General features: G+C 42.4%; 1 protein-coding gene across 4 annotated transcripts in view; it reads right to left on the bottom strand.

The window, feature by feature from the left end:
* e2f8 (E2F transcription factor 8) overlaps nt 1-24,161 on the bottom strand; it is a 53,665-nt gene that overhangs the window by 17,109 nt on the left and 12,395 nt on the right. For all 4 annotated transcript variants that reach the window (XM_060941844.1, XM_060941845.1, XM_060941843.1 and 1 more), the window contains exons 4-6: nt 13,183-13,339; nt 3,516-3,815; nt 3,113-3,265 (exon numbers count right to left, since the gene is read on the bottom strand). In XM_060941844.1, coding sequence (XP_060797827.1) covers nt 3,113-3,265; nt 3,516-3,815; nt 13,183-13,339 — 610 coding nt within the window. The remainder of the gene's footprint in view (nt 1-3,112; nt 3,266-3,515; nt 3,816-13,182; nt 13,340-24,161) is intronic.

Here is a 24,161-nt window from a genome sequence, read left to right as displayed (position 1 = left end):
GGATTAGGAAGGTAAAGATGAAGTTTCTGTACATTAATTAGAGAAAAGAATACAAATGTAATGACTGAGCCGGCGGCATGGTGGTGTAGTGGTTAGCGCTGTCGCCTCACAGCAAGAAGGTCCGGGTTCGAGCCCCGTGGCCGGCGAGGGCCTTTCTGTGTGGAGTTTGCATGTTCTCCCCGTGTCCGCGTGGGTTTCCTCCGGGTGCTCTGGTTTCCCCCACAGTCCAAAGACATGCAGGTTAGGTTAACTGGTGACTCTAAATTGAGCGTAGGTGTGAATGTGAGTGTGAATGGTTGTCTGTGTCTATGTGTCAGCCCTGTGATGACCTGGCGACTTGTCCAGGGTGAACCCCGCCTTTCGCCCGTAGTCAGCTGGGATAGGCTCCAGCTTGCCTGCGACCCTGTAGAACAGGATAAAGCGGCTAGAGATAATGAGATGAGATGAGATGACTGAGCCTAATCTAGGAAGTTGAAAATAGGGGACAGATCCCTCACTAGTTGTAGAAACAGGGGACAGAAAATATTAACCTGGGTAAAAATATCCCTCATTTGTTCCAGTTAGTGGGGACAGAAAAATAAGTAATACATTGGTAGATATTTTCAAGAGTACATCTATAAACAGAAGAGTTTTATTAATAAAACTAAATACATGGAACAAACATTCATATCAGATGTTAATCTATATAATATAATTATGGCACTATACATATCCTTTAACCTCCTAAGACCCAAGCTGTTTTTTTTACATGCATTTTTTTTATTTCTTTTTGCTATTTGGGCTTATTAGAACCTGATTAGAATAAAAACTAAGCATCATCTTTGATAAAATGTACTTTTTGAGAAAAAGTATGTAAACATATGTGGATTCTTGTTCTGAATTTCTAAAAAGTGCTGTCCACGTATGTGACCGCTAGGCCCTAGGAGGTTAATACAGTGATATGAAAACCATATCAGCAAACACTTATCCACAGTTTATAGTATTGCACAAACATTATGATCAGATCTGAACTTTAAAAATGTAAAGATTTTAGATCAAAAACTATATGAAGAATTATATACTGCAAAACCTTACAAATATGACTAGTTTTCTGTTATATGACTAGGTTACTGTTTTACTACAAGTCATGTGACTAGCCTATTTTTTACCAATTTGACCACCAGTAATATAATGTTGCATATCAAATATGACTAGGTTAATATTACATTTGATATAGTTAAGTCTAAAATCCATGTAGTCTTGCCACGATTAATTAATAATATGAAAAATCTGACTGACTTTCTGAATAAAATCAAATCACTATCAAATATTTAAAAATGCGATCATATTGGTTTTGTTCAGACCACCTTTCATGAAAGTGAAAAACATTAAACAATCTACCCATGTTTAAACTAGATTTTGACATAAATGACTGGAGATAATCTCAAAATTCAGACTTCCTAAAAAGTCTATAATCTCCATCATTTACAATCTTACAGTACCTACAATTACACAAGAACGGATTAAATATATTTCATAATATTTTTAAATAAAACTTACATAATACCAAACATTATCAAACTAATTGTATATTGGCATTAGGAAAATAATATCAAATTCAAACTACAAAAACCATCATCAATCAGAATCAAATGACTTGGTATGTCTTCACACTGTCGTATAATTACTCTAAGGGCGTATTCACACCTACGTTATTTGGTCCGGACCAAACGAACCAAATTTCCCTTGGTCCGGACCTTTTGGGTTGGTCTGAATACAAACCACCGAACTCTGGTCCGGACCAAACAAGCGGACCGAGACCGAGCTGCAAGGTCAGACTCGGTCCGGACCAAAAGAACCCTGGTGCGGATCTTTTGGAGGTGTGAAAGCAGACCGGACCCAATCCGACAGTTTTGCTTTTTTGTACCTCGGGAGCTTCCGTCGTTTGTCGAGCATTATGGGAAACAGAGTCTCGACACTCCACCGCAAAGTGCAAACACTGTTTCGGTTGTCAAGGGAACCTTACAACAGTCGTTCAGTCATTCAGACCAGTGGCAGGCTAGACTACAGAGTACAAAAAATGAGTAGGGGGCAAACGTGGGCCGAGGAAGAAACGCGTACCCTTGTGGATATATGGGCAGATGTCCACATATCTGAGCTTTTGGAGAGAACACACAAAAATGCCGACGTGTTTGCTGTATTCAGTGAGAAAAGGAAGGAGAAGGGGTTCACGCGCTCCCCAGAACAATGTCGGCTAAAAGTGAAGAAACTCCGTCAGACCTACATTAAAATCAGGGACATTCTTTCAAAAAGTGACAGTACTAGCGACTTGCGTGAAGAGCCAGAACTGTCACAACATGATGTGCGCTCATCAGCGCTATCCTCCGTGACTACTTTTGAACTTAATGCTTTGTGCGCGTGTCGTCTCTGACCAATAGCTGAACGACCTCAGGGCGCGTGGCTTGGTTGACAGAGTTTGGTCCGCTTACTAAAATGTACAGTGTGAAAACGAACCGCACCAAAATGGAAAAAAAACAAAACAAAAAAACATTTAGTTCGGACCAAAGCAAGTGAACTATCGAACTATCCTGGTCTGAATACACCCTAAGATCATATTTGTACACAAACTTATGTTTGTATGAGACAGAACGATATGCCATGTGCTTTTGGGTATTTTTAAAACACTTCACACGACTGGTTGAGATACACTGTCTTCCGGTTCAGTGACCAATGATATAATAGTTCACAAAACTGTTTTACCCGCTAAATAAACCATTCGGAATACTTCGGTCCTTTCCGATTGGTGTGTAAACAACGCTATATTTACCGCAGTGCTTGCTAGCTGGTGCTGACAAACTGATACGTACAAGATTGAGTAAAACACGACTACACGCTCTCTACTTATAAATGCGCGACAAAATGAATAGATACGCGACATCACTCTCGCGCACAAAAAGTGGATGTGCGACCAACAGATAAAAAAAAAAACACGTATTATCGCGCATTACGCACCCTAGATTAGGCTCTGTGACTGAACCCTCAAGTATTTTAATTATTTGTACCAGCACTCAACACTACTGACCATAACAACGCCGTGTGAATTAAAGACCATGTTAATAAGTGCGTTACTCACTCTTGAACTTGCTCTTGTCCTGGTCCACCACCTGGTCTTCTCCAATCAGGATCTTGGCTGCGATTTCCAGGCTCACCACACGTGGACTTGACACCAGGAAGAGCATAACAAACTTCTGACTCATCACACGCAGGGACTTATCCTTACGGCTGGCTGCGGGTGCAGTAGGTCGTGGGAAATAGAAATATTAGTCCTGTCATACATGTATCCCTCTTACAAATTAAATTAAAATCAGACACCCATGCATGCTTCACACACTTTAAGCCACAATAACACACTATAAGACAGATCCTCTTGAATAGGAGTCTGAAACCTCGACAACATTTTAAGTAAAAAAATGTTAAAATGTACAATGCGCATGTACTCTGGCCTCTTAACGAGAAAGACTGGGCTTCACACTGACCCCCTTTAGCGTCGACGGAGGCTTCACTGAAGTTCGACTCCCTCTGTAGGATTTCTCCATCGGGGTCCTCATTCTCTTTCTCCTCTCCCTCCATCTCCAGCACATCCTCTGCATGTCTCTGCCGTATCTGCTGGATCTGCTGACTATAGTGGTGTTTCTCTCCCTCTCTTTGCAGTAATGCTAGTGTGCGCGCTAGCTGGGCACGACCATGCCACGTGTAGCGGTTTTTAGCCAAACGGCTGACCATGTTCAGGCTTTCCAAGACGTTCATGATGTCGTAAATGCGCCGCCGTTCCACATCTGAGTGAGAGAGATCCAAAACATACAATTAAAACCAATATCTACAGAGCTGTTGGCCCATGTAATAACCTCATGTATACACTGATCAGCCATAACACTATGACCACGGACAGGTGACGTGAATAACATTGATTCTCTCATTACAGTGGCACCTGTCAAGGGGCGGGGTTTATTAGGCAGCGAGAGAACAGTCAGTTCTTGAAGTCGATGTGTTGGAAGCAGGAAAAACGGGCGAGCATAAGGATCGGAGCAATTTTGACAAGGGCCAAATTGTGATGACTAAATGACTGGATCGGAGCGTCTCCAAAATGGCACATCTTGTAGGGTGTTCCCAGGATGCAGTGGTTCGTAAGTTAATGCCGGCTAAAACAGAAAAGTGGCAGCATTAACATTTTCAGCACTTTGTGCTACAGTAGCTCTTCTGTGGGATTGGACCATATGGGCTAGCCTTCGTGCCTCATGCAAATCAACGAGCCTTCGACACCCATGATGCTGTTGCCGGTTCACCGGTTGTCCTTCCTTGAACCATTTTTAGTAGGTACGAACCACTGCATACTGGGAACACCCTACAAGAGGAGTCATTTTGGAGATGCTCAGACCCAGTCAGCTAGCCATTACAATTTGGCCCTTGCCAAATTGCTCAGATCCTTATGCTTGCCCATTTTTCCTGCTTCCAACACATCAACTTCAAGAACGAGAGATGAAAGTGGAGCAAAGAAAAAAAAAAAACCTGAACTTTTGAAAGTCAAAATAAGATTTGGGGGGGGGGGGGGTGGCAACGTCCCCCGAAAATATTTTAATAACAAACACGCAAAACCCTACATTCTAGGGCAGGGGTTTTCAAAGTGTGGGAGAGTCAGCCCCCCCTCAGAGAGAAAATAAACAGCGCCCCCCCTTACAATTTTTGTTGCTGCTATACTTAATGTTCCATTCGTATTTAAAAAAAAAAAAAAAAAAAAAAAAAAAAAGGTTGTTGTAAACATTTTTTCTTTTACACATTTTAAACATCTGCTTTTTTTTTTTTAAAAACATCTTGTTTTACACATTTTAAACATCTCATAGCATCGTTAGCTAGCACCTCTTGGCAGACAACACACTGTGGCAGTGGAGCATCTTCAGATCCAGTCCATGAAAATCCAAACTTTAAATAATCGTGCTCATACTTCTTTTTTTTCTGCTTGGCCCAGACTCTGTCTCCTCACTCACTGTAGCTTAAGGTTCTAAAAATCGATCTATTTTGTCTCTGGTAAAGGCTAGCTGAAGTTCGCTAAATGTCCGCAATAGTAATTTATTCTGGTTTATTTTTCCTCACGTTGTGCCCCCGCTGAAGAACTCTGGCGCCCCCTAGGGGAGGCGCGCCCCACACTTTGAAAAGCCCTGTTCTAGGGCATTCTAGTACTTATTTTCACTAAAACAAGTTATAACTTTTAAGCCTTTTTCTTTCATGTATATTAAATGATTAATATATGTCAAAAATATCAAATTTAATTCCCCTAGTTAATGAGTAATTTTCAGGAGTGCATTTAGAAAAAACGGTGATTTTCCTGCTACACAGTTCATTACTTTGGGAGGAAAAAAAAAAAAAAGACAGTTGAAGGTAAACTCAGCAAAATCCCAAAACAGTCCTGTTAAAAAGTAAAGGTCTGTTAGAGTTTCTAAAGCTTTCAGGTTTCAGTGTTGGGGACATTGAGCCTCGTTTATCAATCTTTTAGTAGAGTTGTGCGTTTGCAGAAGCTAAAGTGAACTAAAAATTTCCAATTCATATTTATGCGAGTTGAAGCCGATTGTTTACATTAGCTCGTATTGTCTGTAAATTTAAACACCAACGAATACCAAATTTCTCATATAAATCAGGGGCGTGGGGTGTGTGTGTGTGTGTGTGTGTGTCACACACTGACTGGCAGCCTGAGTACATTATGTAACAAAAAATAATTACCATTGCTAGTTTTAGGCAGCTTAGAAACTGACTCTTCCATTGTCGCTGTTTCTTCCACGTTTTCTTGATGATGTGTTCTAGAAACGGCACTAAAACTTAGCTTCGAAGCCACAAAATGCAACTTTGATGGGAAAAAATATATATATAATAAATTGCTTACCTCTCTTCACGTCAAAAGAAGGAGGAAAGTTTTGCTTGTTTTGACATGGCGAATCATCAACACAAGACGAAATACTCGTAATTCGCAACTAAAAAGACTGCAGCTACACTGGCAGCTTGAACATGCTTTCTAGTGCGATTGTGTTGCGCTTGTGCAGAACGGTGTCAGTCCTGCGTGCGCGCGCCTAACGAGCTCCGGCACGCGTGCCGTTAACAAAGAACACCTGTCTTTAAATCAGTGAACTGTGTTTGGGCTGTTTAAGGACTGCGCCCATGCAAGGACGATGTAAAGTATTACACCACGTCTAGGAACGCAAAAAATCAGAAAAATAAATTTCTCCATTCAGAAAACCGGAGATTTTCAAGAATTTTGTCAAATATCCGGGTATTTCCGGAAGACCTTCATCCCTGAAGAACTCTTGCTGGCTAATACAGGGTTCTAACTAGGCCTTTTCAGCGTATTGAGCCGATACACAATGTTTCCTTACCGCTACACCCACAATATTGCCAACACGCCTGTAAAAGTTGCCGCTACACTAATAAAAAGACTAGTCAATCTTGAAAATGTGGTCTTTCATTTAATTTTCTCGTTATCCCATGTGGCGGCGACGATGCACCACCATGCGAATGTTATACATTCGGACAAACTCCACTCCCCGTCCATGTATAAGCACCCAGTGCATAGCTGCCTGAGTAGCTCTACAGTGGTGCTTGAAAGTTTGTGAACCCTTTAGAATTTTCTATATTTCTGCATAAATATGACCTAAAACATCATCAGATTTTCACACAAGTCCTAAAAGTAGATAAAGAGAACCCAGTTAAACAAATGAGACAAAAATATTATACTCGGTCATTTATTTATTGAGGAAAATGATCCAATATTACATATCTGTGAGTGGCAAAAGTATGTGAACCTTTGCTTTCAGTATCTGGTGTGACCCCCTTGTGCAGCAATAACTGCAACTAAACGTTTGCGGTAACTGTTGATCAGTCCTGCACACCGGCTTGGAGGAATTTTAGCCCGTTCCTCCGTACAGAACAGCTTCAACTCTGGGATGTTGGTGGGTTTCCTCACATGAACTGCTCGCTTCAGGTCCTTCCACAACATTTCCATTGGATTAAGGTCAGGACTTTGACTTGGCCATTCCAAAACATTCACTTTATTCTTCTTTAACCATTCTTTGGTAGAATGACTTGTGTGCTTAGGGTCGTTGTCTTGCTGCATGACCCACCTTCTCTTGAGATTCAGTTCATGGACAGATGTCCTGACATTTTCCTTTAGAATTCGCTGGTATAATTCAGAATTCATTGTTCCATCAATGATGGCAAGCCGTCCTGGCCCAGATGCAGCAAAACAGGCCCAAACCATGATACTACCACCACCATGTTTCACAGATGGGATAAGGTTCTTATGCTGGAATGCAGTGTTTTCCTTCCTCCAAACATAACGCTTCTCATTTAACCCAAAAAGTTCTATTTTGGTCTCATCCGTCCACAAAACAGTTTTCTAATAGCCTTCTGGCTTGTCCACGTGATCTGCAAACTGCAGATGAGCAGCAATGTTCTTTTTGGAGAGCAGTGGCTTTCTCCTTGCAACCCTGCCATGCACACCATTACTGTTCAGTGTTCTCCTGATGGTGGACTCATGAACATTAGCCAATGTGAGAGAGGCCTTCAGTTGCTTAGAAGTTACCCTGGGGTCCTTTGTGACCTTGCCAACTATTACACGCCTTGCTCTTGGAGTGATCTTTGTTGGTCAACCACTTCTGGGGAGGGTGACCGTGCTCTTGAATTTCCTCCATTTGTACACAATCTGTCTGACTGGATTGGTGGAGTCCAAACTCTTTAGAGATGTTTTTGTAACCTTTTCCAGCCTGATGAGCATCAACAACGCTTTTTCTGAGGTCCTCAGAAATCTCCTTTGTTCGTGCCATGATACACTTCCACAAACATGTGTTGTGAAGATCAGACTTTGATAGATCCCTGTTCTTTAAATAAAACAGGGTGCCCACTCACACCTGATTGTCATCCCATTGATTGAAAACACCTGACTCTAATTTCACCTTCAAATTAACTGCTAATCCTAGAGGTTCACATACTTTTGCCACTCACAGATGTGTAATATTGGATCATTTTCCTCAATAAATAAATGACCAAGTATAATATTTTGTCTCATTTGTTTAACTGGGTTCTCTTTATCTACTTTTAGGACTTGTGTGAAAATCTGATGACGTTTTAGGTCCTATTTATGCAGGGAGATAGAAAATTCTAAAGGGTTCACAAACTTTCAAGCACCACCATGTGGAGATAGTCACTGATCATGCTAGTCCGGTTTACCTCCTTCCTTATGCTGCGTTCACGGTAAAGTGGCATCCATGTTAAGAGGCGCTTACACGCCATGCATGTAATACGCACCGGTCCTCGAGTTAGATCTGGACAGTCGTGTATTGCAATTGAATGACTGAAGCTGAAAACAAAGCTGACACTTTGTGATCACCTGGTCTTTTATTCTTATTCCATAAATGTCACTAATATAGTTGAATATTAAATTATAACAAGTCTTCAATTTTTTTTTTTTTTTGGGGGGGGGGCACCCTCTATCATAAAGAGTGACTTTCAGGGAGGCCTGCAAGTAGGGCTGGGTATCAGTCAATTTCCTAGATTGATTCGATTTCGATTCTTAGGGTTTTAAATTGATTAATCATGATTCAATTCAATCTGAATCAATTCAATCTGCTCTTAAATAATGAAAATCTCTCCATACAACAGTTTGCAAAATACACGTCTTTATTTTGTAAATCTGACAGTTCACATTATCTCCACTGCCCGAACCATATTTGCAGCGTTGTCCGTCACGACTGCTGTGGTTTTGCTGGTCAGCCCCCACGCCTGTATGGCCCTTGTCAACATAGCTATATTGACAGCAGTGTGGCTCGTGAGAACCTCGGTGGTCTGTAGTACATGAGACTAGTCTGGCTAACGTCATCCCATTGTCGCTAACGCAACTTCAAAGCTCTGCGAGCATTTGGTCTGGCAAAGATATTAAGCCCAACCGTTTCCCAGAGCCCATGGTTGACCCGCCTCCCTGAAATGCCTCAGTTTGCTACTGGTCGAAGCCAGAAAAGGCTGTGACGAAGCTTAAACCAATCACATCACTCTTTCCTCTGACGTATGCGACGCGACGGGGCTAACTGGTAGATTAAACTCTTACCGAAGCCGGTCGGGAGCAAGGCGAAAACGTCCTTCCTTTCAATAAATACCTCCAGGGCTGCTCTTTGCTCCGTTTTCAGTGAGAACTTGCTCCATGTTCGTAATGTTTCTAGTGAATGAAGCGCTTCCGGCATGGATTCTGTAAACAATCTACGGCTTCCGGTCGCAGTTCTACTACGTCACTGCCTTGAACACGCCTCTACCCAGGGCTGTTGGAGATGCTCAAAGTTGATTGGCTCCCGATTTTTCGGGAGCTTGGAAGAGCTGGAGATAGCTTGCCTTGCCAGACTAAGCTCGCAACAGGTCCTCGTGTTGCGTCACACTTAAGATGGGCGGGCCCAGGCTAACATGAGGCACCACTCTGTCAATGTAGTGAGATGTCACCGTTAAGTAGGACTGCGTTGACAGCGATGTCCAGGTGTCACACGTGATAGCGACTGTTTGCTGACTGCATTTTTCATTCGTATTGTGTCTTTCACAGATGTATACATCATGGGTATCACAGTTTCAGTCAGATGTTTACGTTGCACCATAACGTAGTGTGGTTCGAGTACCTGAATCCTTCATTTTCCACTACCGAGTATGGGTGTAAATCTCTGCAAACAAAAGTTGTGATGGCCTCTGTTATCTTTATGGCCTGCGGAGACTCTGACGGTAATGCTAGCAGGTCTTTCAGTTTCTTTTGTTTTGCTCCGGGCGGCTTGTTGTCGGAAGCTAAGGTTAGCGTAGTGTGGTACCTTGTCAGGTGGTTTCTGAGGTTTGTAGTATTCCTACAATAACGGAGCTCTGCTTGGCATATCTTGCAAACTACCTTGGTTTTATCAAGCTCTTCGTCCTTTGTCGTTTTAAATTTGAAATGATTCCACACGTCAGATTTCATTTGAGACGGCTTGCCGAGCGGCGTTTTCCCTGCCTCAGCCATTTTGTGTGCGTGCTTGAACGTCACAACGTACGACTGCGCAGCTGCGTCATCACGCATGAGACGGCTGAGTGAGGGGAAAGGGAAAAAAAAAAAAAAAAAAAAAACCCTCGATCTCATGCCCTGTGAATCGATAGTGCGAAATTTAAATGAAATTGATTAAATCGATTTTTTTACCCAGCCCTACCTGCAAGTGCCAGGAAATACACTAGAATCCATCTTCGAGCACGTAGAACCCGTGAGCTTTGTTATGACTGGTGCCATTACGCTGATATTTTGGTCTAGTTAAGACGCTGTTTACACATACCCGGGTATTTTTAAAAACGCATATTTTCTAAACTCCGTTTTCCAAAATAACTTTGTGCACACAGCTGCGTTTTTTTTTTAAAATTACGTTTATATTGATCCGCATAAATACGCTGTCAAGAGCTGTTAAACTACGCCAAGACTATCGGTGGCAGTGTTAGAAGAATGACAATTCCACACAAGCCAATCAGAAGCCTCATCGAGAACCGCCGACACGAACGTCTTCCTGTTCCTCCGGGACGACAACGCCATTCTCGAAATTCTCCCACCAGATAGCAGTCCGTCCAGGTCGAACCCAAAATCGCCGACGCTGGCGGTGGTACGGTCGGGCTCTTTTGGTCACCAGAAGCTCCGCAATTGCTGCCCTCCGAGCCCTAATGCGTCTCTGCTGGTCAATGAGCTTTATGAGCTTTATTCTCAAAAGCAAACAGGCGAATATAGCTCTTAACAGAAATGCTGCTACTCTGAGTGTTTCCATGCTTGTCATATGTACAATGGTCGCTCTTTTGTGGCACGAAGATTGCCTAATGGCCCTTTTCCACTACCCTTTTTCAGCTCACTTCAGCCCGACACGGCTCGCGTTTCGACTACCAAAAACCAGCACGACTCAGCTCGTTTCAGCCCTGCTTAGCCCCTAAAACTCGCACCGTTTTGGAGTGGGGCTGAAGCGAGCCAAACCGTGCCGACTGAGGTTGGGGGCGTGAGCAGACACTCCCCTGTGCACTGATTGGTGAGGAGGCGTGTCCTCACATGCCCACACACGCCCCGCGAGCGCGCTGGGATCTGTAAACACCGCAAACCCGGAAGGAGAAGAATTACGAATTACGAGAATTTCTGAAGCCTTATGCGCCTCGCCTCATCTATACGCTCTTGCCAGTATCTGTTGGCGTTGTCGGTGACAACAAGCCACAGAACCAAGACCAGCAACACTAACGACTCCATGTCCTCCATGTTTATTGTTTACTATTCGGGTCGTGAGACTACCGCTTAAAAGATCACTGAATCAGTGACATACAGAGCATCGTGGACGAGTTCGCGGAGCGCAAGGCTCGTCGTATGCCCTTCAAATAATGCGCGCAGTAGGCTATTGATGTTTTATTATGAGCCATGTACAGTATGTCGCCGAATGTTTTTTTGTTTGAGTTACATGTTCGTTTGAAGGACTTAATGTACAAAATAACATAGTTGCACCCCGGAGTGTTGAAATTGGTAAACACAGTGCATTCAGTGAGGTTTGCACCGCCCTCCTTTTATTTCTGACTCTTCCTGTCACCACTCTGAGCGCTCATTCGTATGCCCTTCAAATAATGTGCGCAGTATAGGCTATTGATGTTTTATTATGAGCCATGTACAGTATCCTAATGTTTTTTGTTTCTGAGTTACATGTTCGTTTGAAGGACTTGATGTACTAAATAACATAGTTGCACCCGGTAGTGTTGAAATTGGTAAACACCGCAGTTGCGGACATTTTGTAGCCTAAAATGATGTTATGATAAGCTTTAATAAAGGGCCCGGTCATTTGCCCCGCCCCCGGCCCGGCTCTGACTTGTTCCGCCACTGTCACTGATGTCACTGTTTGCGCTGCTTAACGACATCACCTGACGTCCACCCACTTTCGCTAACTCCACCCAATGTGTCCACCCACTTCCAGCCAGCACGGTTCAGCGCGGTTGTAGTCGAAATGCAACTCCAACAGCCCCGCTCAGCTCGACTCGGCACGGCACAGCCGCGTTTGTAGTGGAAAAGCGGCATTAAACTCCGTTTTGGTCTCTTTACACACAAACGCAAAACGGAGTTTTCAAAAAATCTCCACTTTTGCCGGGGTTTAGAGAAAGAATCGTTTTCAGAGGAAAAAACTCTGTGTGTGTATAAACAAAAGGCACAAACGAAGGCAAAGGTCTGCGTTTTTAAAAATACCCGGGTATGTGTAAACGGCGCCTAAGACTCCTCCTAATATATCCCACCCCTTGACAGGTGCCATTACAAATGAGATAATCAGTGTTATTCACTTGTCAGTGGTCACAATGTTATTTACATACATACATCTCATAGCTCAGTAATCACACTACCGTATTTTCTGGACTATAGAGCGCACCTGTATATAAGCCGCATCCGCTCTATTTTAAAAAAAAAAAAAAAAAAAAAACTAAGAGATACAAGCCGCACCGGGCTATAAGCCGCAGATATCTATGTTGAAAAATTAGATATTTACCGCATGTACAGAACGATTTTGTACTGTAAATGTACATGTATGTACCTGAACAGATTCTTTCCGAACAGTGCCTTTTAACACGGCAGCAACTTTGCTGATTAAAACGGAACAGAACCAAGAGAAAATAACCGGTATTTATTTACCTTCATTTCTCCTGTGTTTGAAACCGCAAGTCACTTTAATCATCTTCGCTGGATTTGAAAATAATTACCAGTTAGTAATTTGTCGTGCGTGTTCTATCTGCTAAAGATCTGCTAATTCTTCTTTGCATTGATTTTTCGTCTATCTTATTTTTGATTCTACTTCCGGTTAGAGCTCCCCTAGCGGTGGAAGAAAAATCCACAGAATAGCCGCACCTTTGTATAAGCCGCATGGTTCAAAACCTAGGAAAAAAGTAGCGGCTTATAGTCCAGAAAATACGGTAATAGGTGTCGGTTAAGAGACACCAGCCAATTGCAGGTTATGAGAAATAATTTAAAAAGTGTACAAACACAACAGACTGCGAGATGCAATGCAGCAACCATCTGATCAGAGTAGTTGCCCGATTTCTTTGAAGAGGAGAGCATGACCTGCTGAAATGACCAAAGTGTGCACTATGCATTTATCCTGTTTATGAGAGACTTACTCAGTTCAACAGCAACATCATCAAGGCAAATGTCATTGTTTACAGCTGGATTCGGATAATCTGGATATCGAGCCAAAAATTTGTGACACAGCAACCCGAGGCTTTTCTCTTTTCGGCTGAGCTGCAGTCGCTCCGATTCTTCCCCTTGTTCAGTATCCTGTAAAGGGGACACACACACCCCAACACACACATTAGGACAGGCAGACAGTCAGGTCAGACCCAGCATGCGTCAGTCCCTGTCACTGTACAGCTTCACAGACAAAACAATACAGTATGCAGTATTCAGCTGAGAAACAGAAAATGCTCTACTGAATACTGGGGGAAAATGATCCTGATCGGATTCCATAACAAATCTGTCCTGAAATTAGGGCTGCTCGATTATGGAAAAAATAATAATCACGATTATTTTAGAGATGCACCAATACCACATTTGTGAAAACCGATACGAGTATGAGTACTATCATTTCAGTACTTGCCGATACCGAGTACTACTGATACCGATACTGTTGATGTTATTAAAACCTACATATCTATAATCTAACACCCGCGGGCCGCCGCAATGCTCGCAACCACCCACTACAACTCTGCGCACTGACATTCAGTACCCAGCAGAGGGAGACAACTAGTCATGAACGAGTGTATAGAGAAGAAGACTCAGCCGTTACAACCAAACGAACATGTCGTCCTCAGCAGTTTGGCGTTTTTATAAAATTTTGGAGGAAGACAGGAGCAAAGTGAAATGCACCATATGCAGTGCAACAACAGCAAGAGGTGGGAAGGAAAGTACTTCATTTAACACCAGCAATTTAATTAAACACCTACGGATACGCCACGCTGAACAGCATGGTCAGTTTGTCAGTGCTAGTAGCAGTCACCAGCAGCAGCCAACTGTGATTGACTTCTTCAAAAAAAAGGAGAAGATGGCAAAAGACAGCCCCAGAGCAAAAAAAGGCGCTTCACGGAACACTAAAGGCGCATGGTATAGCCTATCATATTATGCTCAAGCCTGAGCTCAACAATGCTTCAGTTTTTTTTTCTCTCTTGAATGGAACAAAAAGCGCTGCGGGGAACATTGGTATCGGCGCATGGGATCGGCACTGGTATCGGTTCATGGTATCGGCAACTGTTTGACAAGTACGAGTATATTAGTGGAGTATCGGGGCCGATGCCAGTATCGGTATCGGTGCATGCTTAGATTATTTCAGTCAATATTGAAATCACGATTATTCAAACGATTTTTTGAAACACTGCATTTATTCAGCATTTCTCTTTAAAAAAAAAAACCCTCTTTGTTATTGATCAGGCGGCACGGTGGTGTAGTGGTTAGTGCTGTCGCCTCACAGCAAGAAGGTCCGGGTTCGAGCCCCGGGGCCGGCGAGGGCCTTTCTGTGCGGAGTTTGCATGTTCTCCCCGTGTCCGCGTGGGTTTCCTCCGGGTGCTCCGGTTTCCCCCACAGTCCAAAGACATGCAGGTTAGGTTAACTGGTGACTCTAAATTGAGCGTAGGTGTGAATGTGAATGTGAATGGTTGTCTGTGTCTATGTGTCAGCCCTGTGATGACCTGGCGACTTGTCCAGGGTGTACCCCGCCTTTCGCCCGTAGTCAGCTGGGATAGGCTCCAGCTTGCCTGCGACCCTGTAGAAGGATAAAGCGGCTAGAGATAATGAGATATGTTATTGATCATTTACGTTCACCTTTCTTTCAAACTGAAAATAAATATAGTCTAGAAAAACTTAAGTTTGCGATGTATAAAACAAAATTCTTCCAGTTGATATTCTCCAAGCAAACTTCAGATTTGGGTCACCAAGAGGTTATCTACTTCGTCATTTGTTGTGTTTCAATAACAAAAGTCGGACAATAAAGGCACAAATGACAGATATTGGATACTAATTAGACAACCAACAGTCATTACGGCATGCTGCTGCCTTAAGACCCTGATTGGCTGGTGTATTATAAGCCAGCCAATCAGAATGAGGGTTTCAAAAAGTAGTCTGGATGAAAAAAAGGCTCATTTCTATTGCGCATGCCCCGAGTAACTGGAAGCGCCATTTGTAAATAAAAGCGTTTTTGGTTGGAACAGGTTGCAAGCATGAATTTCCGTCAATTTCTGGCATGAAACATGTTTTAAATCGAGTGAAAATTGACGATAACCTGATACAGAACCGGGAGATGTGCATGAAATGTGTCATATATGGGATTTTCGATTTTCAAGTGAGTAGACGATATTGTTAGAGCCAAATTATAGAAAGTAATTTTGATGAATAATTTTGAATTTACACAAGTCAGAAGAATATTTAATGTTTTAGACTAGATATAATTTAAACGTGGAGATTTAGAACCGTATTATTAATGCTGAATTTTGATTGGTTAGTGGGATTCTATGGGATGCATGTGATTTAGAACGAGAGGCGTGCCGTTCAGTGGACGTGCGTGCAGTAATGAAGGCACATAGCTTTTTGACCGTGTCCGTGTCCACAGCCATCCCGTGCCTTATGAGAAGATGAATATTTGACTATAGTGATATCGCTGTTTTATTTTTGCCTTTTTGTGTTACCAAGACGATCAAGAATTAAAGAAAACAAAAAGAAACTCAACTGGTCTGTGAGTAGACTGAAGTAACATGGGTAATGAAAATGCATTGGATACGAGTCAGAAAACCTTAGGCTGCCCACACGAAGAAGTGGTTGAATTAATGAACACCATTACTGAAATTTTGTCACTACAGATATCGTATCGTACCCCTGAAAATCGCGAGCTGTGAGCACAGCCCTAATCTCGCATGACGTCACATGGAACCCGTTATCTGCGTCACTTTGGTTCATCTGACTCCGTGTTTGTTTACTCACTGAAATTGGATGTTGTTGGACTCTTACAGAAATGACGATGGGAAAGCGCCGCGTTGTGTTTGGATGTTCAAATTCATATACAACAGGACTTTCAGTTCACGAATTTCCAAGGAACGATTGCAATCTAAAGCGACAGGTTTGTGCAAACGAAGCGGGCAGATTGTGTCGCCTGCTAATAATAAATCTGATTCATCAAGTGTTCATCACCACCAGAACGACCACATGGGAATTACTGGAGCAAAAAGAAACCCATTTATTAAATAAATGACATTTGATCTGTTTGTCGATTCCCCTATCATCACCTACTTCATATTTTCTTTCAGTAGTTACACTGAATAAGTGTACATTTTAAAGATTATATTTCTGCGTTTATTGAGGCACATGATGTATGACTTCCCTATATTTTGCAGTGACCAGCTTCGAGTAAAAATCCACAAACCAATCTGTGCTCCCAGTTCTCTCTGGCTGGTGGTGCGCTATCGGCGGCGAGCGGGACGGTCATGACTTGTGTGAACTGGCATCTGTTTCTCGTCTTGGGGGCTCGAAAAGAGAACCATTTACTCTGAAATATATCTTTGATCTTCTGCCCCTTTATCTGACATTAAGAATCCCAATCACTATCAGAATTCTCTCCAAAGCATGATTCCATATCGAAACTGATCCAACCACTACTGCGCACATGAACGAAATCGATACCTGGATTGTTACACGTGTGACGTCAGGCACCCCTTCGGGATCTTCCGGTTAAGCTCGGCAGATTCCGTGAAAATCGGCTGATCTTATTGATTTGTCAATTTACGGCCTTTTGGATCAGCTATGGCTCGAAAGCACTTGGTCAATCAACAATTGTTGCTTTGTACAAGGGGGAAAAGGAGAAAAGTGCGGTTTAGGGTTATTATATTCACTTTAATTAAAAAAAAAAAAAAAAAGCAGCAGTTCTATATAGGTTTTGTTAACATTATGTACATCTTCCTGTAGGGTAGGAGAGTGCACACTGAGCAGTATGGTCATTCTAAAAACATTAATTATATATTAAAGCAACTTAAAGCAGAGTAGTTGACGAAATTGCGTTATCAACTGATCCACAAGGTTTCGGTACCACGATCGCAAAGAAAAAGTGCAGTCTTGCATCCACCTTATCGTACAGTAGGCTGTCCACCTGGATAAGTGCATCTTAGCATTAAACCAAATTGTCAGACTTTGAGCTTGGCTTGTCTGTTTCACGCTCGCACTTTTCAGAGTAACGAATCTGTGCGACTCTGCTTTGATTTATACTTAAAAAAAAAAAAAAAAAAAAAAAAAAAAACCACCACCCCATTTGAGCAAACAGCAGTTTGATGCTGGGATTTTCCCCCCAGTCTTTTACCCTGTCCACACTAGGGATTTTGTACTGATACGATACTACTTTCGTACCGCAACACCTGTCCACACTAGCAACTATACCGGTACGAAACCCACAAATGTATGGGTTTCGTACCGGTACAGTAGCGCGTTGCTGTAGTGTGGACAGATGAAGCAGTTCTGTATCGATACAAATATAATGCACAAAGTCACACACACCTCAATCGATGATGTCTTCGCTGAATAAAATAGTGAAGAACAGCGATTCGTTTGTTTCTTTCTCAACTGCCTCGCGCGTTTTATACGATTCGACTGAATAAGGCCCACTTTACACGGGGACGGTCTAAAACAAAAACGCAAAAGTCCGTTTTCGTTCTCACTTTTTTCCGCGTCTACACGACCGTTTTCAAGGAGGAAACCTGCGTCTATACGGTGACGCATAAACGTGTGGAATTCAATTGGATGTGCATGCCAGGCGGCTAGGTGGTGCTGTGAAAGACCTCCGCTATGTCTGCACGCATGCGCAACGTCTTCCGTCTTGTCTGATCTGCACATCTGCGCCGCGAAAGCTTTGACTACTCTGGCTATGGTAAGTAAGAAAGTAAGTAAAAAAGTAAGAGCATGCTATACCCGCCTCTGTTCATTAACGGTATATGTGCAGATTCGGTATAGATGTTCGAAGGACTCCTGGACGTTTATTAAAGCTGCCAGAGCAGCTTGAAGGTCCGTTGGATCGATGTAATCAGACATGCTCTTACTTTTTTACTTACTTTCTTACTTCCCGGGCTGGCATGTACAGTATATGACATATGTATGATGTAAACGCGTACCCGACGTGAGCAGATCCGAGCAGAGTTTCGCGTATTGGGTAGTTTAGACGGATATGCAACGGGGGCCGTTTTTAACTTATCCACTCTGGAAGGCGTTTTCAATTTTTTCCGTTTTTCAGCCTCGGAAACGCCGTCCCCGTGTAGACGAAAGGCACTTCTGATAAAATATTTAGTTGTTTTTACCCGACAGCGTCCTCGTGTAAACGGGCCCTGAATGACCACCAGAAATACAGACTGTACATTGACAACAAAAAAGCACAAACACGTTTCATCCGCCATATATTCTCGGAAGGAAGTTACTCGGTAACCACGGAAACATTTCGCACACGCGCATTTCAACTACCGTGAAAGAAAACCGCAAACATTTCTCGCTAGTGTGGACAGATGCACTAAACTGTACCGGTATACTTTGTATCGATACAGTTATACCACTATCGTACCGGTATAAGTGTGAACACAGCAATAGTTTCACAAAGAGTTACTGAAGAGATGAAAAGTTGCTTACAGTCACAGGGCCAAACCTTACAGACAGGAGAGTAGGAATATAGAGTGGCGTACACTACCGTTCAAAAGTTTGGGGTCACCCAGACAATTTTGTATTTTCCATGAAAAGTCACACTTATTTACCACCATAAGTTGTAAAATGAATGGAAAATATAGTCAAGACCAGTGTTGTATAAAGTACTGGGAAATCACACTCAAGTCTTGGTACCCTTCCAAAAAATGACTTTGGTAAAAGTCAAAGTCACTGACTGAAATGTTACTTGAGTTAAAGTCTTAAAGTCTCTGACATTTTTGCACTTAAGTATGACAAGTAATGCAAAAATAAATGTACTCAAGTAATGTAATTAAAAGTGCACGTAAAAGTAAACAAGCAAAGGCAATCTGAATTTGTAATATTTTTAATATTTTGGTAAACTGAAGGTAATTGGTCACCGATGGTTCATGACAAGCAAGAAGCACACACAAAGCTCGTTTCAATTGTGTTAATGTTTATTTCCCATTTTGAACTTGTATGCCAGTTTTCCCTATTCGTCCTCCTTACACTTCCAGCTATGCCTTTCCTTGAGCCGAAAAGGCTCGCAGCTAGGTAGCCTGCTCCAGCCAACAAATGCCAAAACCGCGTGGAACCGAAGAACAAAGTTCGTTTGTACAGGAATGCTCAAGGTTTCACAATTGTCTAGAATATTCCTACTATGGTTGCTGAAATGGGAATATACTGTAACAATTTCATAAACCTACAACTTACCTCGATGTGTTTCTTTAGATTGGACGGGGAGTTTCTATAAGATAGAATTTCCACGTTTTTTGGAAGGCATAAGAGGCACTTCATTCGAGAGGACGAATCCTTCACATCAACGTAAAAGAACGTTGTGTTCAAATACGGCCGGGGTGCTCATCATCAGGTTCCTCTTCATTTGTAGCTGAAGTAGCTGCAGTCTCCGTCTCCTCTTCTATCAGGGCTGTTGATTGCGAAGCTAGCTTTCTGCTTACTGTTACCCCTTTTCCACCAAATCAGTTCCAGGGCTGGTTCGGAGCCAGTGCTGGTGCTGGTTCACAACTCGTTCAACTTGCGAGCCAGCTGAGAACCAGTTTGCTTTTCCATCACTCACGGTGCCATGTCATTACGTCGCTGTATACGTCATTACGTCGCTACGTTTGCTTAAACCTTGGCGCGAATATTGAAGCAAAAACACGGAAGAAGCAGCAGCAGCAACAACAAATGACTTCGTGTTTGTACAGCTGCGGCTTCTCGCCGCTTAAAAATGGCGATCTTTCGCGGTCTTAACAACTCCGCACCCCCCTCCGCTGACGTAAGCGGTTCTTTCCTCTGGCCCAGCAGAGAGTTGGTGCTAGCCTGGAACCGGTTTTTCTGGCCCCAGAGCCAGTTCTTTGTCAGTGGAAACAGAAAACCCGGTTCCAAACTAAGCACTGGCCCCGAACCAGCCCTGGAACTGCTTTGGTGGAAAAGGGGCATGTGTGAAGCCAACAGGTGTAGCCTACTGGTTGTCATGCGCAAGTGGTGAACAAGCCCAGGCACGTCCTGACTTCGTTGCAGTCAGTGGGGTTAAAACACGGTTTTTTTCCCTTTTTTTTGTAACGAGTAAACGGCTCTTTGAAAATGTATCGGAGTAAAAGTATGCAATTAAGTTAAAAATTTTTTATATATATATATATATATATATATATATATATATATATATATATATATATATATATATATATATATATATATATATAGTGAAGTAAAAGTTCTCAAAAATTTGAAAACTCAAGTAAAGTACAAAATCTCCCAAAATGTACTTAAGTACAGTAGTGAAGTATTTTTACTTCGTTACTATACAACACTGGTCAAGACATTTTTCTGGCCATTTTGAGCATTTAATCGACCCCACAAATGTGATGCTCCAGAAACTCAATCTGCTCAAAGGAAGGTCAGTTTTATAGCTTCTCTAAAGAGCTCAACTGTTTTCAGCTGTGCTAACATGATTGTACAAGGGTTTTCTAATCATCCATTAGCCTTCTGAGGCAATGAGCAAACACATTGTACCATTAGAACACTGGAGTGAGAGTTGCTGGAAATGGGCCTCTATACTAGCCTGGGCCCGCCCATCCTAAGTGTGATGCAACACGGGGGCCTGTTCAGGGTCTCTGCACATTTCTGACCAGCAAAAATAATACTTTTTAAGACCATTTTAAGACCACTGAGTATAAAAAATAAGACCACTACCGCGGAACAAACACGTACAGTAAAAAAAAAAAAGCACACTCTAGGTTAAGTTCAAAGCATTTTTTTAAAATAAATAAGTGCATCTTCTGCAGAACCCACAGTATTTCTGCCTTCAGCGTAGCGGTTGGGGCGAATGCCGCGAAAGCACTTGTGCTGGGACCCGGAGACCAGGGCTCGAAATTAACTTTTTTTCTTTGTGTCCCCCAGTGGTCCCGAATTCTGTGTTGCATTGTCCCGAATGGAAGCAATAGTGTCCCCATTTTTTTCCTCTCTGAAATAACCAGTGGTTAATATTATCATATGAAGTTACTATTATATTTGTAACTATGCGATTTTGAACCCTTTATATCATTTTTACACAAGCGACACATGTCCTATACATCATCTACTTCAAAATTACAGTTATTGCATTTTCAGTTTATTAAACTTTGGCGATCTCACTGTATGAATAGATACCCGTTTATTTAAAGGGGCCAACTAGCTCATTCAGAAAATGTTTCAACTCACTACATCTGCAGTACACTTTAGTTGAAAATAAGACCCCTTTTATGTTCATTTCATCTACTTATACCTTCAATATCTGTTGGCACTTATAAGGCCAACTTATAATTTTCACCATTACCATTATCCATTTTATGAACTTTCCGTTATCCATTTTATGAACTTTCCGTTATCCATTTTATCCATTTTTTCCGTTATCCATTTTATCCATTATCCATTTTATCCATTTTTTCCGTTATCCATTTTATCCGTTATCCAGCCACATCATTCCTGTTGTATTTTATAACGTGTCTAACAGTGTTCATTCAGTTGCTAGCGTTGCCTGCAGACCAGGCGATGACACTTTGGATCCTGAAGGTCCCGGAGACGTTATGTCTGGGCTTTCAGTTTCTTCCCCGCGGTCGGTCCGCTTCAACCACTTCAGCATTTTTGTTCTGGCAAGAGTCGGCGCAGCGTGTGCGGTAGCAATTCCATTCCAAGTCCATATAATGCGGACTCCGGCCGAAGATTCTAGAACAGAATGCGCTGCTCTGTAGCCTACGGATGCAGGGGCATCGAAAGTGTAGCTACTATGTATTTTTCGCTGTTAACGTTTTAAAATTAAAATTGACAAATTAGGTGAATGTCTACGTATGTGTTACGGCTTTGTAAATAATATTAATGTAGAACTTTTTTTCTAGATCTATTCTTTTTCCATTGTCCCGGGATTGTCCCAGATATGATAATTTTGTGTCCCGATGACATTTTTTATGGTCCCCGGGATGTCGGGACACCGTTAGTTTCGAGCGCTGCCGGAGACGCTAAAGCTGGCGTTGCACTTTTTGTGACCGTAGAGGCGAACATTGGCATGGGGACTGTTGTTGCCCGACTAGCAGCATAGCGCATATGCTTTTCCCCTTTCGAGTGAGCGTCAAGGGCTTTACAGCCCATTGTTGTTAACTTGATGTCTTTCCGACATACCTTACATCTCGCTTCATATTCTAAAGTTGCTGTTGTTAGCCAACTTTTGTATTTTGGCTCCTCAAGCCACTTGTTACTAAACTTACACTTCCCCATATCCGCTCATGTTCAAGTTCAACCACTTCTTCCTCGTCTGCTCTACTCTCAATGGTTCTACTACATGGATAAAAGAACACACTGCCCCCTGTGGCGTGGTTCCTGCGCCATTAGAACTAGTGCTAAACACACAACGGCTCTTGTGCTACTTGTTCAGCATCTTGATAACAAACGACGCTGGTTGAATAAATAACGTTAGCGCGGAAAAAAAAATCCAGACATATGGTTTTTTTTTTTCATTTACCATAGGCTACCCGGATGAAATTTAATACCTCCCATGTGAAATTTAATACCATAGCTCAAAAAATAGCGAAATATAATGCTTTTTAAGACCTTAAAAAACACATATTAAAAATAAGACTTTTTAAGACTTTTTAAGGATCCGCGGAGACCCTGCTGTTGCGAGCTTAGTCTGGCCAGGTAAGCTATCTACAGCTGTTCCAAGCTCCCGAAAAATCGGGAACCAAATCAACTTTGAGCATCTCCAACGGCCCTGGGTAGAGGCGTGTTCAAGGCACTGACGTAGTAGAACTGCGACCAGAAGCCATAGATTGTTTACAGAATCTATGCCGGAAGCGCTTCATTCACTAGAAACATTACGAACATGGAGCAGCGGCAAGCCTTTGACACAGCGGTAGATGCTGTATTGAAAGCATTCAACGGGAAGTTCTCATTGAAAACGGAGCAAAGAGCAGCCCTGGAGGTATTTATTGAAAGGAAGGACGTTTTCGCCTTGCTCCCGACCGGCTTCGGTAAGAGTTTAATCTACCAGTTAGCCCCGTCACGTCGCATACGTCAGAGGAAAGAGTGATGTGATTGGTTTAAGCTTCGTCACAGCCTTTTCTGGCTTCGACCAGTAGCAAACTGAGGCATTTCAGGGAGGCGGGTCAACCATGGGCTCTGGGAAACGGTTGGGCTTAATATCTTGGCCAGACCAATGCTCGCAGAGCTTTGAAGTCGCGTTAGCCAGACTACCTCTATACACCTATGGAGATATTGCACCAAAAACCAGACATTTGCAGCTAGAATAGTCATTTAGCACATTAGCAATGTATAGAGTGGATTTCTGATTAGTTTAAAGTGATCTTCATTGAAAAGAACAGTGCTTTTCTTTCAAAAATAAGGACATTTCAAAGTGACCCCAAACTTTTGAACGGTAGAGTCATAATATAAATATACAGTGCCCTCCAAAATTATTGGCACCCCTTGTAAAGATTACTAGAAAGGGTTGGGGGGGGGGGGGGGGGGGAATCCACCTTTTGGTGAAGTCACTTCATCTCACACTGAAAATAATGAGAAAAATCAAACTTTTACTTGAAATAAATTTATTTATTCAGAGGAAAATAAATTCCTCATCAAGAAATAATTATTTTCAACAAAACCATAATTGTGGAGGGCACTGTACTTCATAAAACACAAATGTTAATATACTTCATTATATCCATCACATTTTACAGGCATTTGTACAAACACACCCAGAGCAGCCCGGAGAGCAGTTGGGGGTGAGGTGCCTTGCTCGAGGGCATTACAGCCATTCCTGCTGCTCCAGGGACTGAACCAGCAATCTTTTGGTCCCAAAGCTGCTACTCTAACCATTAGGCCATGGCTTCCCCAATGTTAATATACATCACGGCCCGTGCAGACAGTCACACAATAGTAAATAACGTCCCTACAA

This window comes from Neoarius graeffei, chromosome 15 (assembly GCF_027579695.1).
Source record: "Neoarius graeffei isolate fNeoGra1 chromosome 15, fNeoGra1.pri, whole genome shotgun sequence".
NCBI lineage: Eukaryota > Metazoa > Chordata > Actinopteri > Siluriformes > Ariidae > Neoarius > Neoarius graeffei.
The sequence above is the reverse complement of the archived record's forward strand: the minus strand, read 5'-3'. Positions and strand labels throughout refer to the sequence as shown.